This window comes from Prionailurus viverrinus, chromosome A1, assembly GCF_022837055.1.
Source record: "Prionailurus viverrinus isolate Anna chromosome A1, UM_Priviv_1.0, whole genome shotgun sequence".
Lineage (NCBI taxonomy): Eukaryota > Metazoa > Chordata > Mammalia > Carnivora > Felidae > Prionailurus > Prionailurus viverrinus.
Genome location: NC_062561.1, coordinates 88,419,642 through 88,437,926, shown reverse-complemented (window position 1 = coordinate 88,437,926; position 18,285 = coordinate 88,419,642). Strand labels below are relative to the sequence as shown.

Genomic DNA, 18,285 nt, shown 5'->3' with positions numbered 1-18,285 from the left:
GGTAGTGTGAGAAATAAGCCCACCAACTCAATCAAAGGAGGGGCACAGAGACTTGGAGCACAGTGAAACAAGGCTTTGAGCAATGTTCTTGCAAGAGCAGTGTCTGATGGATAGGCACACTCAGGGCAGTTACAGCAGACAATTTACCTCCTAGCATGCAAGTCCCTCCTGTGTTTCCTCATTGGCTGAGCACTGCGGGTATTACAGTCTTACCCAGACATTGCTTGTGCCCATGGAAGGCAAAAAGTAGTCTGATTGGAACAACTGTACATTCCCTAAGGTGACGCAGAGACTTTCAGCCCCTCCTCCCTTTGTTCTTTGGCACGTGTTCATTGCAAAGCCTACCAAACGGAGAGGGGAAGAAGAGCCAGGAAGTGAAGAGTCTAAGGGTTTGGGACTCCACTGTGTGTGTGGGGTACATACATATTTCCAATAAGTTGTAAATCTATTGTTAACTAGACACAATGGCTTTTATTTGGTATTCAAAAATGAATCATCTCCCTTACTTCTCACAATCCCACCTCTTCTTTTCTAAGTTGATTCCATTTTCATTTATATTTCCTTCATTTTTGAGATCTTACTCAAACATGTTTAGTAGGTGTTGGCTCTCCTCCTCATAGTAAGGTTTATTTTTCAATAATAATAGGTCATTTTGGGCATAAGCACAAACATTTGTTCATTAATAGCAATGAGTCTTTGGACTCATTGTCCAAAGAGTTTAGAATCAAAGCAACCATTCCTTTCCATTTACTAAAGCATACTTCTAACCAGTCACTAAACAAGTCACTACTCCCTGAGTTTTATGCTAGTTCATTGGCTAGAGTTGGTAGTTCCTGCAAAGCTTTGGTGATGGTGCCGTCTGCAGCAATGTTGGGGAGAAAGGTACAGCACTGGTCTCCTAACATAACACAAAAGAAAGACTCCCTATTTCTCTGCTAGCATCATGTCTAAGGCTATCCTATTTTCCCATGCCATTCGAGTGGTAGCATCTAACTTACTGGCTACTCCTTGGAGTGCAGCCCTAGTGAAATTGATAGACCTTTGCTGATTTTAGCAGATGTGATTAATCCAGTCCACATTCTTATCAATGGTAAACCACCAGAAAAGTGAGGACTGAAATCTAGCAGCTATCTGATTCCTGTCCTTAAGTTCATTGGAGACACCCCTGTAGGACTCCTATTGCACCAATGTACACATTGGAATAAAAATATCACTGTAAAGCCCTCTGGTTTCTGTGGTGAATGTCACTGTCTTTATCGGTTTGATGGAATGCCAAAGTGAATGAAATGGCCATTTGGACTAATGCACAAGTTCCACTCCAATTGGACAGAAACTGGTTAAGTAGTCTCCTCTTCCCAAAGTATCACCAAACATCTGCTCGTGGGATGTTCAAGTTAGAATAGTTGTGGCTCTGTTCACCAGTGGCATTTAGGATGTGCATGTGGGTCAGCCAATATCCCACAGGTTTGTTGAATTTTTTCCCTACTCTTGAGAGACAGGAGGAGTGATTCCTTGTCCCTATGAAGGAAGAGGGGATGGCCCTTGGGTCTGACATTTGTAGTGCATGAAAGAGCAATGACAGGATCTTGCAGGTCTCATTTCCCCAAACATCCGTGACTGATGGAGAGCTATCATGCAACTCATTCCTGCAGGGTCTGTATCCCATCCAGAGGGAAATGGAACAATTTGCCCCTGTGGCCTTTATGCACCACAAACATAACAATTGTTTTTGTTAAACATCTGCACAGAGAAGTAAACACATTACACCCATGCATTAACATCTCCGTATCCAGTCTAGATCTTAAGGGTTTGTGTCAGGTCTTTGATTTCAACTTTGCTTATCTTCTTTGGATCATTAGTGGGAGAAATTAAATACCCCCTTGGATCTGTGGTTGGTTGAGGCATACTACAGATGAGGTTATCAACTGACTTAAGGGACAGTAGTCCCTTAAGTTCTTAAATTCTTGTAACATCTACTCCTAATCCATATGTTCCAGGTGCTGCCCTTGGGTCCTGATCTGCAGTGAGGGGGCTGTTAAATGGTTAGAAGCATGGGGTCACACTTTAAGTTCTGGCAATTTTTCAGTGGGATACCCTTAGATGGATGTATTTTAACTGTTAAAGTGTCCATGGGTTTGGCTGTCCATTCCTGAATCTGAGTAGTCTACGATGCCAAGTCCCAACTCCCAAACAAGGTTTGAGGTCCAGATGACTGTAAAGATCAAAGGTATCAATACAAAGATATTTATCTGCCTGTGATAGCCACCTCTGTTTTTCTAAATTCCCACATGATAGGATGAGGCAGGCATCAAATTTCAAAGTTTGAGGGGATTCAGTTCTAGTTACATTAATTAGTAAGCTAATGGGATAGGCTTGAGGCACTTCCTTTTTGGAATTTTCTCATCCTCTGGTGGTTGCCTACCCAAGCCATAGTATTCCCCAGTTGCAAGGCCAGACTCTAACCTTTATTGTACACTCTGAACTTCCTTTCTTAAGGGTAACTTTAAGGGGTCCTTGGTTGTCTTATATACCTCCCATCGTCCCTTCACCTTACTGTCTAGAGTCCGCGTTACCGGCCCCTTGACCTGAGTGTAATGAGTCCGTCCCCTTTCAGCAGTCACTACAACAGTTTCAGTGGTTACAAGGACTTCATAGGGGCCTTGCCAGCTAGGTTGGAGTATTTTCCTCTTTCCAACATTTGATTAATGCCTGATCCCCCAGTTGAAAGTGATGGGCTGTGAAGTGGCAGGGTCTGTGTGAGAGCCCTTTTACCCTAAGGGAAGATAGAACAGAGGATGTGGCCAGTACATATCTCTGAGGAACTGACCTTTAGTTTCCAGGGTGGGTAAGTCCAAGTCCAATGCCCTCCCTAAATAAAGTAGCCTATCAAGAAGCTCATAGGCAGACAACCCTGCTAGGAAGTTAAGCAAACCTATTGTGGCCTTGGAAACTTCGGCTCACTTTCCCTTGAAATCAGGAATTCATCTACATATTGAAAGAGTTGAGTGTCTGGCGGGGGGGAGGGAGAACATTTTTATTACAGATTCCATATTTGACTAAACAAATTGGAGGCCTCAGTAAAGCCCTGTGGCAATACTGTCCAGTGGTATTGTTGCTTTCTCCTGCTTACAGGATTCTCCCATTCAAAGGCAAAGAGATCTCTGCTCTCTGGGTCTAGTGGACATGCCCAAAAGTCATCCTTCAAATCTACTACACTAAACCATTTATGCCCATAAGGAATTTTACTGAGGGGGTAATAGGGATTAGGGACTGTAGGGTGTTGGGTCCAAACTATCTGGTTTACTGCTCCCAGGTCTTGCACCAACTGGTAGGACCCATCTGGATTTCATACTGGGAGTTCCAGAGTATTGTATGGGTAAATACAGGGTTCTAGCAACCCATCCTTGATAAGACCCGTGGTCACTGGCTGGAGTCTTTTTGTTCCTTCTATTGGAATAAGAGACTGCTTCCTGCACACTGTTTCACCTGGTTGTTTTAAGCAAATCTTCACTGGGAGAATTTGAAGCCCTCCTCTGTTTCTCTCTTTGACCCATATCTCTGGATGTATCTTACTTTCTTCTTCCTCTATGAGGTAAGCTATGAGAACTTTAATTTGGCTCCTCTCTATCCCTATATCCAAACCCAGCTGTATAGTGAGGTCTCTGCCTAGGGGGTCGACTCCTGCTTCAGGAACGAACAAGAAAGACACCTCTGTTTCCTCAGTCTCAGTTCTTACAGTCATGGTTTCATATATACAAACCTGAAATTTTTCTCCTTTTATTCCTGAAACCAAAAGTTTTTGTGGTGAGAATTTTGTCCCCTGTGGCTTAAATGTTAGGGAGGAATGGGCAGCTTCTGTGTCAAACAAGAAGATTGTATCTTCTCCCTTGGGCCCCACCTTTGAATGTATCAAGGACTGCTGCTGGAGTCTAGCAAAGGGGAACCCCTAACCCCCTTTATCTTCTTCTTCCAGAGCCATAAGGGGGTCAGTTCCTCTTCCTTCTTCCATAGAGGACACTCCCTTTTAAAGTGGCCAGGCGGTCTGCCTTTATAACATTTCCTTTCTTCTCCTTCTCGCATTCCTCTCGTTTTACTTTGTTCCCTATGATCCCTCATTTCCCCCCTGGGGGATCTCTATTTCCTCCTTCCCTTTCAACCATTTTCTCCACAGTAGTCACCATAATTTTTGCTTTCTGTTGTTGCTTCTTTTCATCCCTCTTTACAAATACCTTTTGTGCCTCCCTGCGCAATTCCTCTATCCACCTTCTATAACTTTCTGGCAATATCAGGCCAACTTCTGGAGACAAAATTAACCTTCAGGAGACCCTGCCCCACTGGGTACTCCGGATCAAGGCCTGAATATTTCCTCATTTGATCCTTAAGCCTCTGTAAGCAAGCAGTTGGGGTTTCCTCCTTCTCTTTCTGTATCTCAAAAGCCTTAAGGGGCACCTGGGTGGCTCAGTTGGTTAAGCATCTGACTTCAGCTCAGGTCACAATCTCATGGTTTCTGGGTTTGAGCTCTGCATTGGGCTCTGTGCTGACAGCTCAGAGCCTGGAGCCTGCTTCGGATTCTGTGTCTCCCTCTCTCTCTGACCCTCCCAGCTTGCACTCTGTCTGTCTTTCTCTCAAAAATAAATAAAACATATATATATATATATATATATATATATATATATATATAATTCCTTGATGATACTCTGAGATCTTAGAGCTGATCCCCTGATCCCTCTGATGATTGGTTTTCTTAATTTCTGCTTCCTCCTAACTCTGTGCCCAAGATCATCATTGTCCCAACCAGGATCTAGGTTAGGAAACTTCTGTTCCGCTGGCTGAACTCCTGGCCAGGTGGGTGCTCTCTCCACCAAACAGACATTGCACCTCTTCTGATTATTCCTCTTTGCTCTCCGGTAAATAGGATATTCATGATAGACATCAGCCTAGCCCAGGAATAAATATTAGGTCCGCAAAACTAATCAACCTGATCTACCAAACCTAGTGGATGTTCCAACAGTGGTTTCATTTCCTTCTTGAAATTCCTCACCTCAGTACTGGTGGTGGTGGGCATTGACAAAACCAATCTCTCCTTGTCCCCTTTAAAAGGACCTTCCTTAATGGAAATAACTTAGGGCTGCAGCAATCTATCCTTGATAAGATCTGCGGTCACTGGCTGGAGACTTTTTTTTTTTTCCTTCTATTGGAATAGGAAACTGCTTCCTGCAAACTATTTCACCCAGTTGTTTTAAGGAAATCTTTTTTAGGGGAATGAAGAGCTCCCAGAGGGAAGAAGGAAGTTCTCTATGTGATTTTTACATTTTTTCAGTTCCCTCCTGAGGTTTGTATACAAACCAGTAAGGCATAAGGTTCCTCCTGTCCACCCAAATTCTCTGTTTTGTTCCCTCCTACCCCCTCCTGTGGGTTGACCTGGGGATTATAAGGAGGAGGAGTACAAGAGAGGGCGTCCCAAGGCTTCTTCTTTAGAGATTCCTAGTACTTTCCGTTTTTGTGTTAAGAAGAAACATAGAAGAGTTCTTGGTAGACAGCAGAGAGCATATTCCTTCACCTACAGTGTACTGGAACTTTGTCATTCACATAAAGGACTAGAGCCTGGCAGACCCAGTCTTTCTCTGAGACGAACTGAGGCCAAAAAACAGAGGGACCTTTAACTGGGTCTCTTGTCCAAACAAAGCAGCAGAATTTGATCATTTTATGTTTGTCCTTGTTCCCTGTATAAGGAGCATCCTCCCAGTACTGTAACATTCGCCCCAGTGGACTATCTGGGGGAAGCTGAAGAGACCCCACCTATTTCTGGGTCTCTTTCCTTACCCCTAGGCCTAGAATTTTTGTTCCCCATCCTTGAAAATGCTGGTTCCTGCTCCTGAGCTTCCCTGGGGTGCTCGATCCCCCAACTAATGGAGGTTTCCTGCACTCTCCAGAACCCACTTTGTCTCCAGCCATTTCCCTCATAGGAGAATGGGACTGCAGATCTAGACTCTGCATTGTCTTCATATCTAGGGTATGTCTCAGTCATACACACTCAGCTTCTAAGGATTTCCTGTCCCAAGGCAGTACTTGTAGTCAAATTTTCCTACCTTGGTCTGGGTGATGAGGTTTTGAGATGATGGTAAGGGTTCATGGGGTCTGGAGCTGAAGACCAAGAAAGAATTCTTGAATACGTCTTTGGTGCAAAAAGTTGATTTTATTAAAGTACGGGGACAGGACCCACGGGCAGGAAGAACTGCACCGGGGTCATGACGGGGTAACTCATTCTATACCCTCAGGCTGGGAAGGGGTCAGGGATAGAGTAAGTCTCTAAGGAATTTTGGAGGCAAGGTTTCCAGGACCTTGAAAGGCTAGCTGTTGTTAGGAAAATGCCATTTATTACCATTTAGTAAAACCTCAGCATGAGACCCTTCAGATGTACATTGGGGGCCATAAGCTTGGAGCATGATTGCCAGCATGTATCTTGGGGCATTTGAGATAAAGGAAATAGACTTACAGGATCCTTGAGGTTGGGGATAATGTTCAGCCAAGATTCTCTTTTGCCCCCAACAAAGTGTCATCATTGAGGCAGCTGAGCTCCTAGAGGAAGGTCACTTTGCCTGTGTCAAGGACTTGTCAACGGGCTGTAGGCAGGAAGGGAATTTCATTTTTCATTTGCTGTAGTTTCCCCACATCATGGGGGCCAGCACTTAAACCCCTTTCCTTTGTTCTTGGGCAGCCAAGAGTGTCCGAGCAATATCACACATTCCACTGGGGGTGGGTGGGTGCTAGCTTATACTTTGCCGTTAGCCTGCTTTATGCTCCCTCATCACATGCACAGTTATGGGTCACCGCGGTGCTGTCTTTTACCCTTTCCCCAGCATCACTTCTTTCTCCAAAGATAAAAAGTCTTCAGCTCCACAGATACCACAGAGGCCAGGAGCCCTCCCATGGAAAGGCCACCCTAACTGGGATGAGCCAGTTAAGTCCTCACCCACAGGAGGACTTGGACCCTGCAGGTTGAGGTGAATCCTGGGACCTCTCACATTTGTTCACCTTCTCTCTTTGTTCTTTGGTGCAAGCTCATTGCAAATCCCATGAAAATAAGTCCCTGAAACAGAGACAGGAAGAAGAACCAGGAAGTAAAGTTTGGGACTCCATTGTTGGGAGGGGGTTGAACATATTTTCTCTAGATTGTAAACCTAATGTCAAATGGACAGCACAGCTTTTATTTGAATCGTCATGATGAAAATGAATCATCTCCCTTACTTCTCACAATAGCAAATGTAACAGTGGTACCAAAATCTTACAAGAAAAGTAGGAAGAATTAAATTACAGACCAACCTATTGGGGATATCAAAAACCAAAATCATAAATGAAATATTAGCAAAATTAATTCAACAATATAGCAAGAGAGTACCACATGGTGATGGAAGTCATTGTCCAGGATTGCAAATTTGGTTGAATGTTAGATCAATGTAAAGCCTGACATTAAGAAACTAAGTGAAAAACGGTGTGATTATCTCAACACAGAATAAAAGTGTTTGGTTAAATTTTTATGTCATAAATTCAGAAAATGTGTTTGATAAAATTCAGCATCAGTCATGCCATAAAATTCTTAACACACTGTATGACAGTGCTCTTTCTTGGTTCAGAAAGTGAAGTTACAGAACACATGAGGAATTTATAGGAGACACTGAAAGCTTTGATTTGGGGACCATACAAGCAGGCCACTGTAATTACTGAGCAGTGTAAGGAGGAAAATAAAATAGATTCCATAAAGATGGAAGATACAGTGATAGAATGTACACTGATGATGTGATTTCCAATTCAAAAAATCCTAAATATAAATTACTAGGCCAAATAAGATTCTTGAGGAAGATTACCATGCAAAAAAACATGCAGATTACCATGTAAAAAAATATTATATGTGCTAGCAAGAAACACTTTGAAATCGAAACCTTACAGTTATAATAGCATCAAAAATGTTGTGTTTCTAATTCCAACTCTGATAAAAGGTTCTAGGAGGCTCTGTGGAGGGAAATTATTAAACATTTTTGAGACAGCCAAGAGATATAAATAGATGGGTAGAAATCCGGGAAAAATCAAATATTTTCATTAATCAAAATCTAAACAAAAATTGAGGGGAGGGTTGAAAAATAATAAGTGGATTCCAAAGGCAAAGTATAGCTGATACACTTTTCTCTTGAAGAGAATCCAAGTGTGAGCATTTGCTATACCAGATGTCGAGAATTATCATAAAGCAATAGTATGTAAGACAACGGGATCTCAATGCAGGAATAGTTGCCAGATCAAGGAACAAAATAATAAAACACAAACATATTCTTGCATAAATGGACTCCTGTCACCCCCAGTTTTGGTTCTACTGCGATGTATAGCTACCCTATGACCCAGCAATAGCACTGCTAGGAATTTACCCAAAGGATAGAGGAGTGCTGATGCATAGGGGCACTTGTACCCCAATGTTTATAGCAACACTTTCAACAATAGCCAAATTATGGAAAGAGCCTAAATGTCCATCAACTGATGAATGGATAAAGAAATTGTGGTTTATATACACAATGGAATACTACGTGGCAATGAGAAAGAATGAAATATGGCCTTTTGTAGCAACGTGGATCAAACTGGAGAGTGTTACGCTAAGTGAAATAAGTCATACAGAGAAAGACAGATACCATATGTTTTCACTCTTATGTGGCTCCTGAGAAACTTAACAGAACCGTGGGGGAGGGGAAGGAAAAAAAAAGTTAGAGAGGGAGGGAGCCAAACCATAAGAGACTCTTAAAAACTGAGAATAAACTGAGGGTTGATGTGGGGTGGGAGGGAGGAGAGGGTGGGTGATGGGTATTGAGGAGGGCACCTGTTGGGATGAGCACTGGGTGTTGTATGGAAACCAATTTGACAATAAATTTCATATTAAAAAAAGAAAAAAATGAAAAGAAAAAAAGAAATAAAAAGAAGTAGAGAAGTTTGTTGTTTTCATAAACGGCATTTGAATCATTTAATGCATGAAAAAATTAAATTCTGGGAATTTACACAACACACAAAAGTCAACTACTGGTGGGTTAGAGACCTCAGTATAAAAGCTAAAACCATAAAACCCATAGAGGACCAACACCCTTGCTTAAAGATTTAGGTAAAGAAAGTTTCTTCAACAGAATGCAGATGCCCCAAATGCAGTGGGACAAAATAGACATATTTGCCTACATTAAAACTAAAAATTTCACTCATCAGAAGACTCCATGAGAGAGTGAAAAGTAGTCACAGCATTCGGAAAACACCTATAAAATACATAGTTGTCATTCTCTAACATTTAAATATGTAAGGAGTGCTTTACAATGATAGAGAGAAGAATATACTGTTGGTATATGAGCAATGACTTGAACAGAGTCACCACACAGGAGCAAATAGTAATGGTCAGACCAGTAATCTTGGGGAAGGTACTCAGCCTCACTGGTCTTCAGACAATGGCAAAGACAATCATGAGGAAGTACAAGGACTCCCACCAGAGAGCCAGTAGTCAACAATACTAAGGAAGGAGCACTGAGTCTCAGCAACTTTGAAGATGACAGGTGAAAGCATTCCCTTCAAACCATAAGGAAAAAGCTGATGTCTTCTAGGAAGGTTGAGGGACACATCTCTTATGGCCCCACAGAGTCCATGTGCATGGGTAGATTTCCCACAGTCCTCACCTGGGAAGGCCATGTGGAGAAGTGACAGGATGTATGATAGAATGTATGGTCCCACCTGGAGCATCCCGGGGGGGCATGGATAGAATGTATGGTCCCACCTGGAACAGCCCAGGAGGAGCAGGGATAGAATGTATGGTTCCCACCTGGAACAGCCCAGGAGAAGCAGGGATAGAATGTACAGTCCCACCTTGAGCAGCCCAGGAGGGGCACAGATAGAATGTATGGTCCCACTTGGAACAGATGAGGTGGAACAGGGATAGAATGTATGGTCCCACCTGGAACAGCCCAGGAGGAGCAGTTATAGAATGTGTGGTTCCACCTGGAACAGCCCAGGAGGAACAAGGATAGAATGTATGGTCCCACCTGGAACAGCCCAGGAGGAGCAGGGATAGAATGTATGCTCCCCACCTGGAACAGCCCAGGAGAGCAGGGATAGAATGTATGGTCCCCACTTAGGACAGACAGGGTGGAGCAGGGATAATATATGGTCCCCAACTGGAACAACCAGAAAAGTGGTAGAGTGTGTAAATAAATTGTGTTAGTTGTTGCTGAAAAGGTGCTGAGGCTTCTTGGCCCACACCTGATGCAGGGATTGGAGAGAATTCCAGTCCCCCTGCCTCTCTGTTTAGACCTTCTTTCCCAGACCTGCATTCTTCACATGGATTGTATCTTTGACCCCATGCATCCCTTCCTCTCTCCAGAGCCTGCAGCTGTGTTTGCCAAGGAGCAGCCAGCACACAGTGAGGTGCAGGCCAAGGCAGGGGCCAGCGCCATGCTAAGCTGCGAGGTGGCCCAGGCCCAGACAGAGGTGACGTGGTACAAGGACGGGAAGAAGCTGAGTGCAAGCTCCAGAATGCACGTGGAGGCCAAGGGCTGCAGCAGGTGGCTGGTGGTGCAGCAGGCAGGGAAGGCGGATGCCGGGGAGTACAGCTGTGAGGCCGGGGGCCAGAAGGTGTCCTTCCACCTGGACATCACAGGTCAGTTCTTTCAGAGTACAAAATTAGCCTCTTTTATGAGGTGAGCTTGGAACAGATTTATACCCAAGACAGACTCTCGTGCTCTTTCAGTCAGACTTTTCCATTGACATCACCCATTCACCACTTCCATTTCCACATCTCAGGTGGGACCATGGGAGGATGGCTGGAGGGAGTGCACAGGAAGGAGACAGGTCATTCTCATACACCATGGGTTGTGTTTCCACGTAATAGTGCTGGTCACATGTTCCCAGCACCTGCTCAGAACCCACTGGTGGACCTTGGTATCCAGAAGTCTGAATCTCTCTGATGCATGGGATTGAGGTAGACCAGATATGTCTCCACTGGAGTTGTTCTGAACATCACAAATGTCGTCCTCCAACACACATGAGAGTTTCTGGTGGTGCAGATGTTTGATTTCACTGAACCAGGATAATGGTAAATTTGGGGCACACAATCATCCTTGGAGTTTTCCCAGGACTGTGCTTTGAGTGTCCACAGCTATAGGTGTTTTGGGAGACTTCCCTGTTTTCACAGGGATCTACGAGTTCTCTCTGCACCCATATGTAGCCAAATCTGTATCTGTATTTTATTGCAATGGCTGTGAAGCTTTCAAAGAGAGCAATTACAAATCAATCAATTCCTAAGGAATTATATTGAAACTGGCACAAGAAAAAATGGACAACTTGTACAATCCTAGCACTTAAAATAAATGGATGATTATATAATTTTCTCACAGAATAATGTCTAAGACCAGTGGCTCTACTGTCAAATTATACCACATATTCTGGAGAGAAATTACTCCATATTCATAGGATTCTTAGAGTGTTGAAAAGAGATGTAGTCATCAACTCCTTTTACATAGGTAGCATATCAATACCAAAATGTGACAATGTAAATATGAAGAATTTTCACAGGCCACCTCTCGTTGATGTGAAAGTAATATCTTCCATAAAATATTATCCAACTGAATTCTGCATTTTATCAAGGGGACAATACACTAGGACAATAGTCATATTCTGGGAATGCAAGGCTGGTTCAACACCAGAAACATTAGAAAATCAACACAAAGCTTGATATTAACAAAATCAAAGAAACAATGATGTGATTTCCCCAATAAATGAAGAGTAAAAGCTCTGGATAAAATAAAGCATCAGAAACACAGGCAGAATATTCCATAATATTTGGCATCAATTCCTGACACAAAATTCTCATAAGCTTTAAATAGAAGGTTTTGTCCTTAATGTAATAACTGGTGGTATTGAAAAGGCTAGCTGACATCACACTTCACGTCGAACTTTGAAAGCTTTGCCTTTGAGATGGGACCAAGACAGGGAAGCTGAATGTCCTCACTTTTATGCAACGTTCACAGCACACCATGGAGGAAAATAAAAGTAAAGATATGAAAGTTGGAAAAATGAAAACTGAAACTAACAGAAGATATGATTATCAATGTGGAAAATCCCAAACAGTTTCGATTTTTTAAGTTAAATTAAAAAAAGTATTATTGTAACCCTACAAGGGTATTTAAAAATATATATCAAAATAAAAAAGAAATCAGAGCATCGCTAAGTTTGAGTAGTTTGGGTATAAAGTAACAAATTTAGGGGCACCTGGGTGACTCAGTCTGTTGAGTGTCCAACTTCAGCTTAGGCCATGATCTCATGGTTTGGGAGTTTGAGTACCACATCGGGCTCGCTGCTATCAGCATAGAGCCTGCTTTGGATTCTCTGTTCCCCTCTCTCTTTGCCCTTCACCCACTCATGCCCTCTCTCTCTCTCTCTCTCCACAATAATAATAATAAAGTAAAAAATTTAGTAAACATTGTAATTATAGTTATTGTGTCTACTATTCAAGGTATTTATATTCAAAAGTTTTAGTCACATTAAAATTTTAATTGTAATTTGCACTTTCTATGAGATTTTAACTAATTGCATTTGTAATAAATTGTATTTTACTTATTTTTTATTTTTTTTTTTGCCTATTCTGGAAATTTCATATGTAGCGTTTTACTTTTTTTAAAATATGAAATTTATTGTCAAATTGGTTTCCATACAACACCCAGTGCTTACCCCAAAAGGTGCCCTCCTCAATGCCCATCACCCACCCACTTTCCCCTCCTTCCCACCCCCCATCAACCCTGTTTATTCTCAGTTTTTTAAAATTTTTTTTAACGTTTATTTATTTTTGAGACAGAGAGAGACAGAGCATGAATGGGGGAGGGTCAGAGAGAGAGGGAGACACAAAATCCGAAACAGGCTCCAGGCTCTGAGCAGTCAGCACAGAGCCCGATGCGGGGCTTGAACTCACGGACCACGAGATCATGACCTGAGCTGAAGTCGGACGCTTAACCGACTGAGCCACCCAGGCGCCCCTATTCTCAGTTTTTAAGAGTCTTAAAAACCATTACTTTTTGGACGCCAAAGAGCGTGAAGAGAGATTAGGACATACAAAAATCAATATATAGAAAACATTTATCTATCTATACACCAGACACCAAAAGCTGGAAGGTGACATTTTAAAGGGGTTACAACAGCATCAGAAAAATCCTGTTATCAATTTCAGGTCTAAGAAAGGATTTTCAGATGCTTTTTGGGAAAAAAAGTATTCAACTTTATTGAGAGACAGAAAAAGATCTAAATCATGGATGGAAATTGATGAAAGACCCAGAGGCAGTCAGTCCTCATCAAAACCCAAATAATAGCTCTTATGTGAGTGAGAGTATTGACAAGTGAGTTGTAAAGCCAGAGAGAGGAAATCCACTTTTGACAAAAACCAGCAAAACCAAAACCAAAAGAAATCCCCAAAGCAATGACGTTGATTTTCTTGGCTTTTGATAAAACGACAGCAATTCAAACAATTGGGGCTTTAAATAGAGACTGAGAAACTTCTCAGGGAAACAGGAAGTGAGTCCAGAAACAGCTTTGTATAAAACCCAAGTCCCTTCTCTCTCTCTCTTTTTTAAATCACTCTAGAGCTCTCAGTGTGACTGTAGTAAAGGGTTGGTCTTTCACAAATGGTGCTAAGATCATTAAACATATGGAAAACTGAAATGAAGTTGGATGTCTATTTCTTGCCATGCAAGAAACTGAGCTGCATGTGAGTTAGAGACCTCGGTGAGAAATGTGGTTCAAGCTCTTACCAACAATGTCAGTCATTCATGACCTCAGCATAAGGAAAGCTTCCTGAGACAGAATGAAATGCACAAAACACAAAGGAGAAAGTAATATATCTGCCTATAACAAAACTCTTGCTTAACATTTTTTTTTCACAAAACAGTATGAAGGGGTGGAAATGCCAGTCACAAGATGGGGAGGGTATATAAATACACATAACCACAAACACTGACATTTACTTAAACAAAGAGCTCCCAAATGAATATGAGTAAGAGACAGTGCTGTTGTAAATGGGGCAAAACACTTGAGCAATGACACCACAGAAGATCAAATTATAACTACCAAAAACTTCAGAAAGGGTGCTATACTTTGCGAGTCATCAAGTCAATGCAAAAGACAGCCACAGGAAAACACAGATGGAGCAGTGATAGAAAGTATACTCCCACCTGAACAGCCAGAAAAGTGGTAGAGTAAATATTTGTGTTAGTTTTTGCTGAGAGGGTGATGGGGCTTCTTGGCCACATACCTGATGCAGAGATCAGAGTGAGTTCCATTCCCCATGCATCCCTGTTTAGACCTTCTTTCCCAGACCTGCATTCTTCACATGGATGGTATCTTTGACTCCATGCATCCCTCCCTGTCCCCAGAGCCTGCAGTCATGTTTGCCAAGGAGCAGCCAGCACACAGTGAGGTGCAGGCCAAGGCGGGGACCAGTGCCACACTGAGCTGCGAGGTGGCCCAGGCCCAGACAGAGGTGACGTGGTACAAGGACGGGAAGAAGCTGAGTGCCAGCTCCAAAATGCGTGTGGAGGCCAAGGGCTGCAGCAGGCGGCTGGTGGTGCAGCAGGCAGGGAAGGCGGATTCTGGGGAGTACCTCTGTGAGGCCGGGGGCCAGAAGGTGTCCTTCCGCCTGGATGTCACAGGTCAGTTCTTAGTGCAAAATTAGCCTTTTCGTGAGGTGAAGGTGGAACAGGTTTATCCCCAAGACAGACTCTCGTGCTCTTTCAGTTAGACTTTTTCCCTTGACATCACCCATTCACCACCTCCATTTCCACATCCCAGGTGGGACCATGGGAGCATGGCTGGAAGGAGTGCACAGGAGGGAGATAGGTCATTCTCATACACCAGAGGTTGTATTCCCACATTGTTCCCAGCACCTGCTCAGAACCCATTGGTGGACATTGGAGTCCAGGACTCTGGATCTCCCTGATGCCTGGGACTGATGTAGACCAGATGTCTCTCCCCTGGGGTTATTCTGGGAGGTCACAAATTTCTTCCTCCCAACCCATATGAGGGTTCCTGGTGGTGGAGATGTTTCATTTCACTGTATAGGGGAAAGGGAAATTGAGGCCACAGAGTCATACTTGGAGAGTTCTCAGGACTGTGCTTTGAGTCACAGTTTTTGGCATTTTGGGGCAAACTTTCCTGTTTTCACAGGGATATAGAAGTTTTCTCTGCACCCATATGTAGCCAAATCTAGATCTGTATTGTACTGCAATGTCTGTGCAGTTTACAAAGACAGCAGACAATTAAAAATCAATCAATCAATTCTTAGGGAATTATATTGAAACTCATACAAGAAAAATTGTACAACTTGTACAATCCTAGCATTTAAGATAAATGATGATCATAAATAATTTTCTCACAGAATAATGTCTAAGCCCAGTGACTCTACTGTCAAATTCTACCAAATATTCTGAAGAGAAATTATTCCATGTTCATTGGATTCTTATAGAGTATTGAAAGAGATGCAGTCATCAATTCCTTTTACATAGGTAGCATATCAATACCAAAATGTGACAAGGTAAATATGAAGAATTTTCACAGGCCACCCCTCATTGATGTGAAAGTAATATCTTCCATAAAATATTATCCAACTGAATTCTGCATTTTATCAAGGGGACAATACACTAGGACAATAGTCATATTCTGGGAATGCAAGGCTGGTTCAACACCAGAAACATTAGAAAATCAACACAAAGCTTGATATTAACAAAATCAAGGAAACAATGGTGTGATTTCCCCAATAAATGAAGAGTAAAACTCTGGATAAAATAAAGCATCAGAAACACAGGCAGAATATTCCATAATATTTGGCATCAATTCCTGACACAAAATTCTCATAAGCTTTAAATAGAAGGTTTTGTCCTTAATGTAATAACTGGTGGTATTGAAAAGGCTAGCTGACATCACACTTCACGTCAAACTTTGAAAGCTTTGCCTTTGAGATGGGACCAAGACAGGGAAGCTGAATGTCCTCACTTTTATGCAACGTTCACAGCACACCCTGGAGGAAAATAAAAGTAAAGATATGAAAGTTGAAAAAATGAAAACTGAAACTAACAGAAGATATGATTATCAATGTGGAAAATCCCAAAGTTACTTTTTGGATGGCAAAGAGAGTGAGGAGAGAATAGGACATACAAAAATCAATATATAGGAAGCATTCTGTATCTAGACATCAGACAGCAGAAGCTGGAAAGTGACATTTTGAAGGGGTTATAACAGCATGAGAAAAATCCTGTTACCAATTCCAGGTATAAGAAAGGATCTTCAGATGCTTTGTGGGAAAAAAGTATTCAACTTTATTGAGAGACAGAGATCTAAATCATGGATGGAAATTGATGAAAGACCCAGAGGTAGTCAGTCCTCATTAAATCCCAAATAATAGCTCTTATGTGAGTGAGAGTATTGACAAGTGAGTTGTAAAGCCAGAGAGAGGAAATCCACTTTTGACAAAAACAAAGCAAAACAAAACTGAACAAAAACCAAAAGAAATCCCCAATGCAATGGCATTAACTTTACCTGATATCAAGACTTCTGATAAAAATACAGCAATGCAAAAAATTGCGTGTCTATGTAGGGCCCCAATGAAGGGGTAGAAATGCCAGTCACTAGATGGGGAAGGTATATAAACACACATAACCACAACAGTCTGACATTTACTTATATAAAGAGCTCTTAAATAAATATGAGTAAGAGATAGTGCTCTTGTAAGTGGGGCACATCTCTTGAGCAATGACACCACAGTAGAGCAAATTATAACTACCAAAAACTTCAGAAAGGGTGTTGTACTTTGTGAGTCATCAAGACTATGGAGGATACAGCCACAGGAAGGCAGGCAGATCAGTGATAGAATGTACGCCCCCCCCCACCCCAGAACAGCCAGGAAAATGACAGTCTGTAAATAAATTGTGTTAGTTGTGGGGCGCCTGGGTGGCGCAGTCGGTTAAGCGTCCGACTTCAGCCAGGTCACGATCTCGCGGTCCATGAGTTCGAGCCCCGCATCAGGCTCTGGGCTGACGGCTCAGAGCCTGGAGCCTGCTTCCGATTCTGTGTCTCCCTCTCTCTCTGCCCCTCCCCCGTTCATGCTCTGTCTCTCTCTGTCCCAAAAATAAATAAACGTTGAAAAAAAAAGAAAAAAAAATTGTGTTAGTTGTTACCGAGAAGGTTGTGGGGCTTCTTGTCCACCCACTTGGCACAGAGATTGGAGAGAGTTGCAGTCCCCCTGCCTCCTTGTTTATACCTTTTTTCCCAGACTTGCATTCTTCACATGGATGGTATCTTTGACTCCATGCATCCCTCCCTGTCCCCAGAGCCTTCAGCTGTATTTGTCAAGGAGCAGCCAGCATGCAGTGAGGTGCAGGCCAAGGCGGGGGCCAGTGCCACACTGAGCTGTGAGGTGGCCCAGGCCCAGACAGAGGTGACATGGTACAAGGACGGGAAGAAGCTGAGTGCGAGCTCCAAAGTGCACGTGGAGGCCAAGGGCTGCAGCAGGCGGCTGGTGGTGCAGCAGGCAGGGAAGGCCGACGCCGGGGAGTACAGCTGTGAGGCCGGGGGCCAGAAGGTGTCCTTCCACCTGGACATCACAGGTCAGTTCTTTCAGAGTACAAAATTAGCCTCTTTTATGAGGTGAGCTTGGAACAGATTTATACCCAAGACAGACTCTCGTGCTCTTTCAGTTAGACCTTTCCATTGACATCACCCATTCACCACCTCCATTTTCACATCCCAGGTGGGACCATGGGAGGATGGCTGGAGGGAATGCACAGGAAGGAGACAGGTCATTCTCATACACCATGGGTTGTGTTTCCACGTAATAGTGCTGGTCACATGTTCCCAGCACCTGCTCAGAACCTACTGGTGGACATTGGAATTCAGGAATCTGGATCTCCCTGATGCATGGGGCTGATGTAGACCAGATGTCTTTCCAGGAGAGTCGTTCTGAAGGTCACAAATATCTTCCTCCAAATCACATGAGTGTTCTTGATGGTGGAAATGTTTGATTTCATGGAACCAGGGGAAGGGAAAATTGGGGCCACCATCATATTTGGAGTTTTCCCAGGACTGTGCTTTGAGTCACAGTTTTTGGCATTTTGGGACACACTTCCCTGTTTTCACAGGAATGTAGAAGTTTTCTCTGCACCTATATGTAGTCAAATCTAGAACTGTGTTGTATTGCAATGTCTGTGCAGTTTACAAAGAGAGCAGACACTTACAAAT

At 42.9% G+C, this 18,285-nt stretch overlaps 1 protein-coding gene across 3 annotated transcripts in view; it reads left to right on the top strand.

Annotated features, from left to right (window-relative positions):
- The window catches only part of OBSCN (obscurin, cytoskeletal calmodulin and titin-interacting RhoGEF), a 159,135-nt gene that overhangs the window by 37,617 nt on the left and 103,233 nt on the right, over positions 1–18,285 (top strand). For all 3 annotated transcript variants that reach the window (XM_047851995.1, XM_047851979.1, XM_047851985.1), the window contains 3 exons: positions 10,394–10,669; positions 14,430–14,705; positions 17,379–17,654. In XM_047851995.1, coding sequence (XP_047707951.1) covers positions 10,394–10,669; positions 14,430–14,705; positions 17,379–17,654 — 828 coding nt within the window. The remainder of the gene's footprint in view (positions 1–10,393; positions 10,670–14,429; positions 14,706–17,378; positions 17,655–18,285) is intronic.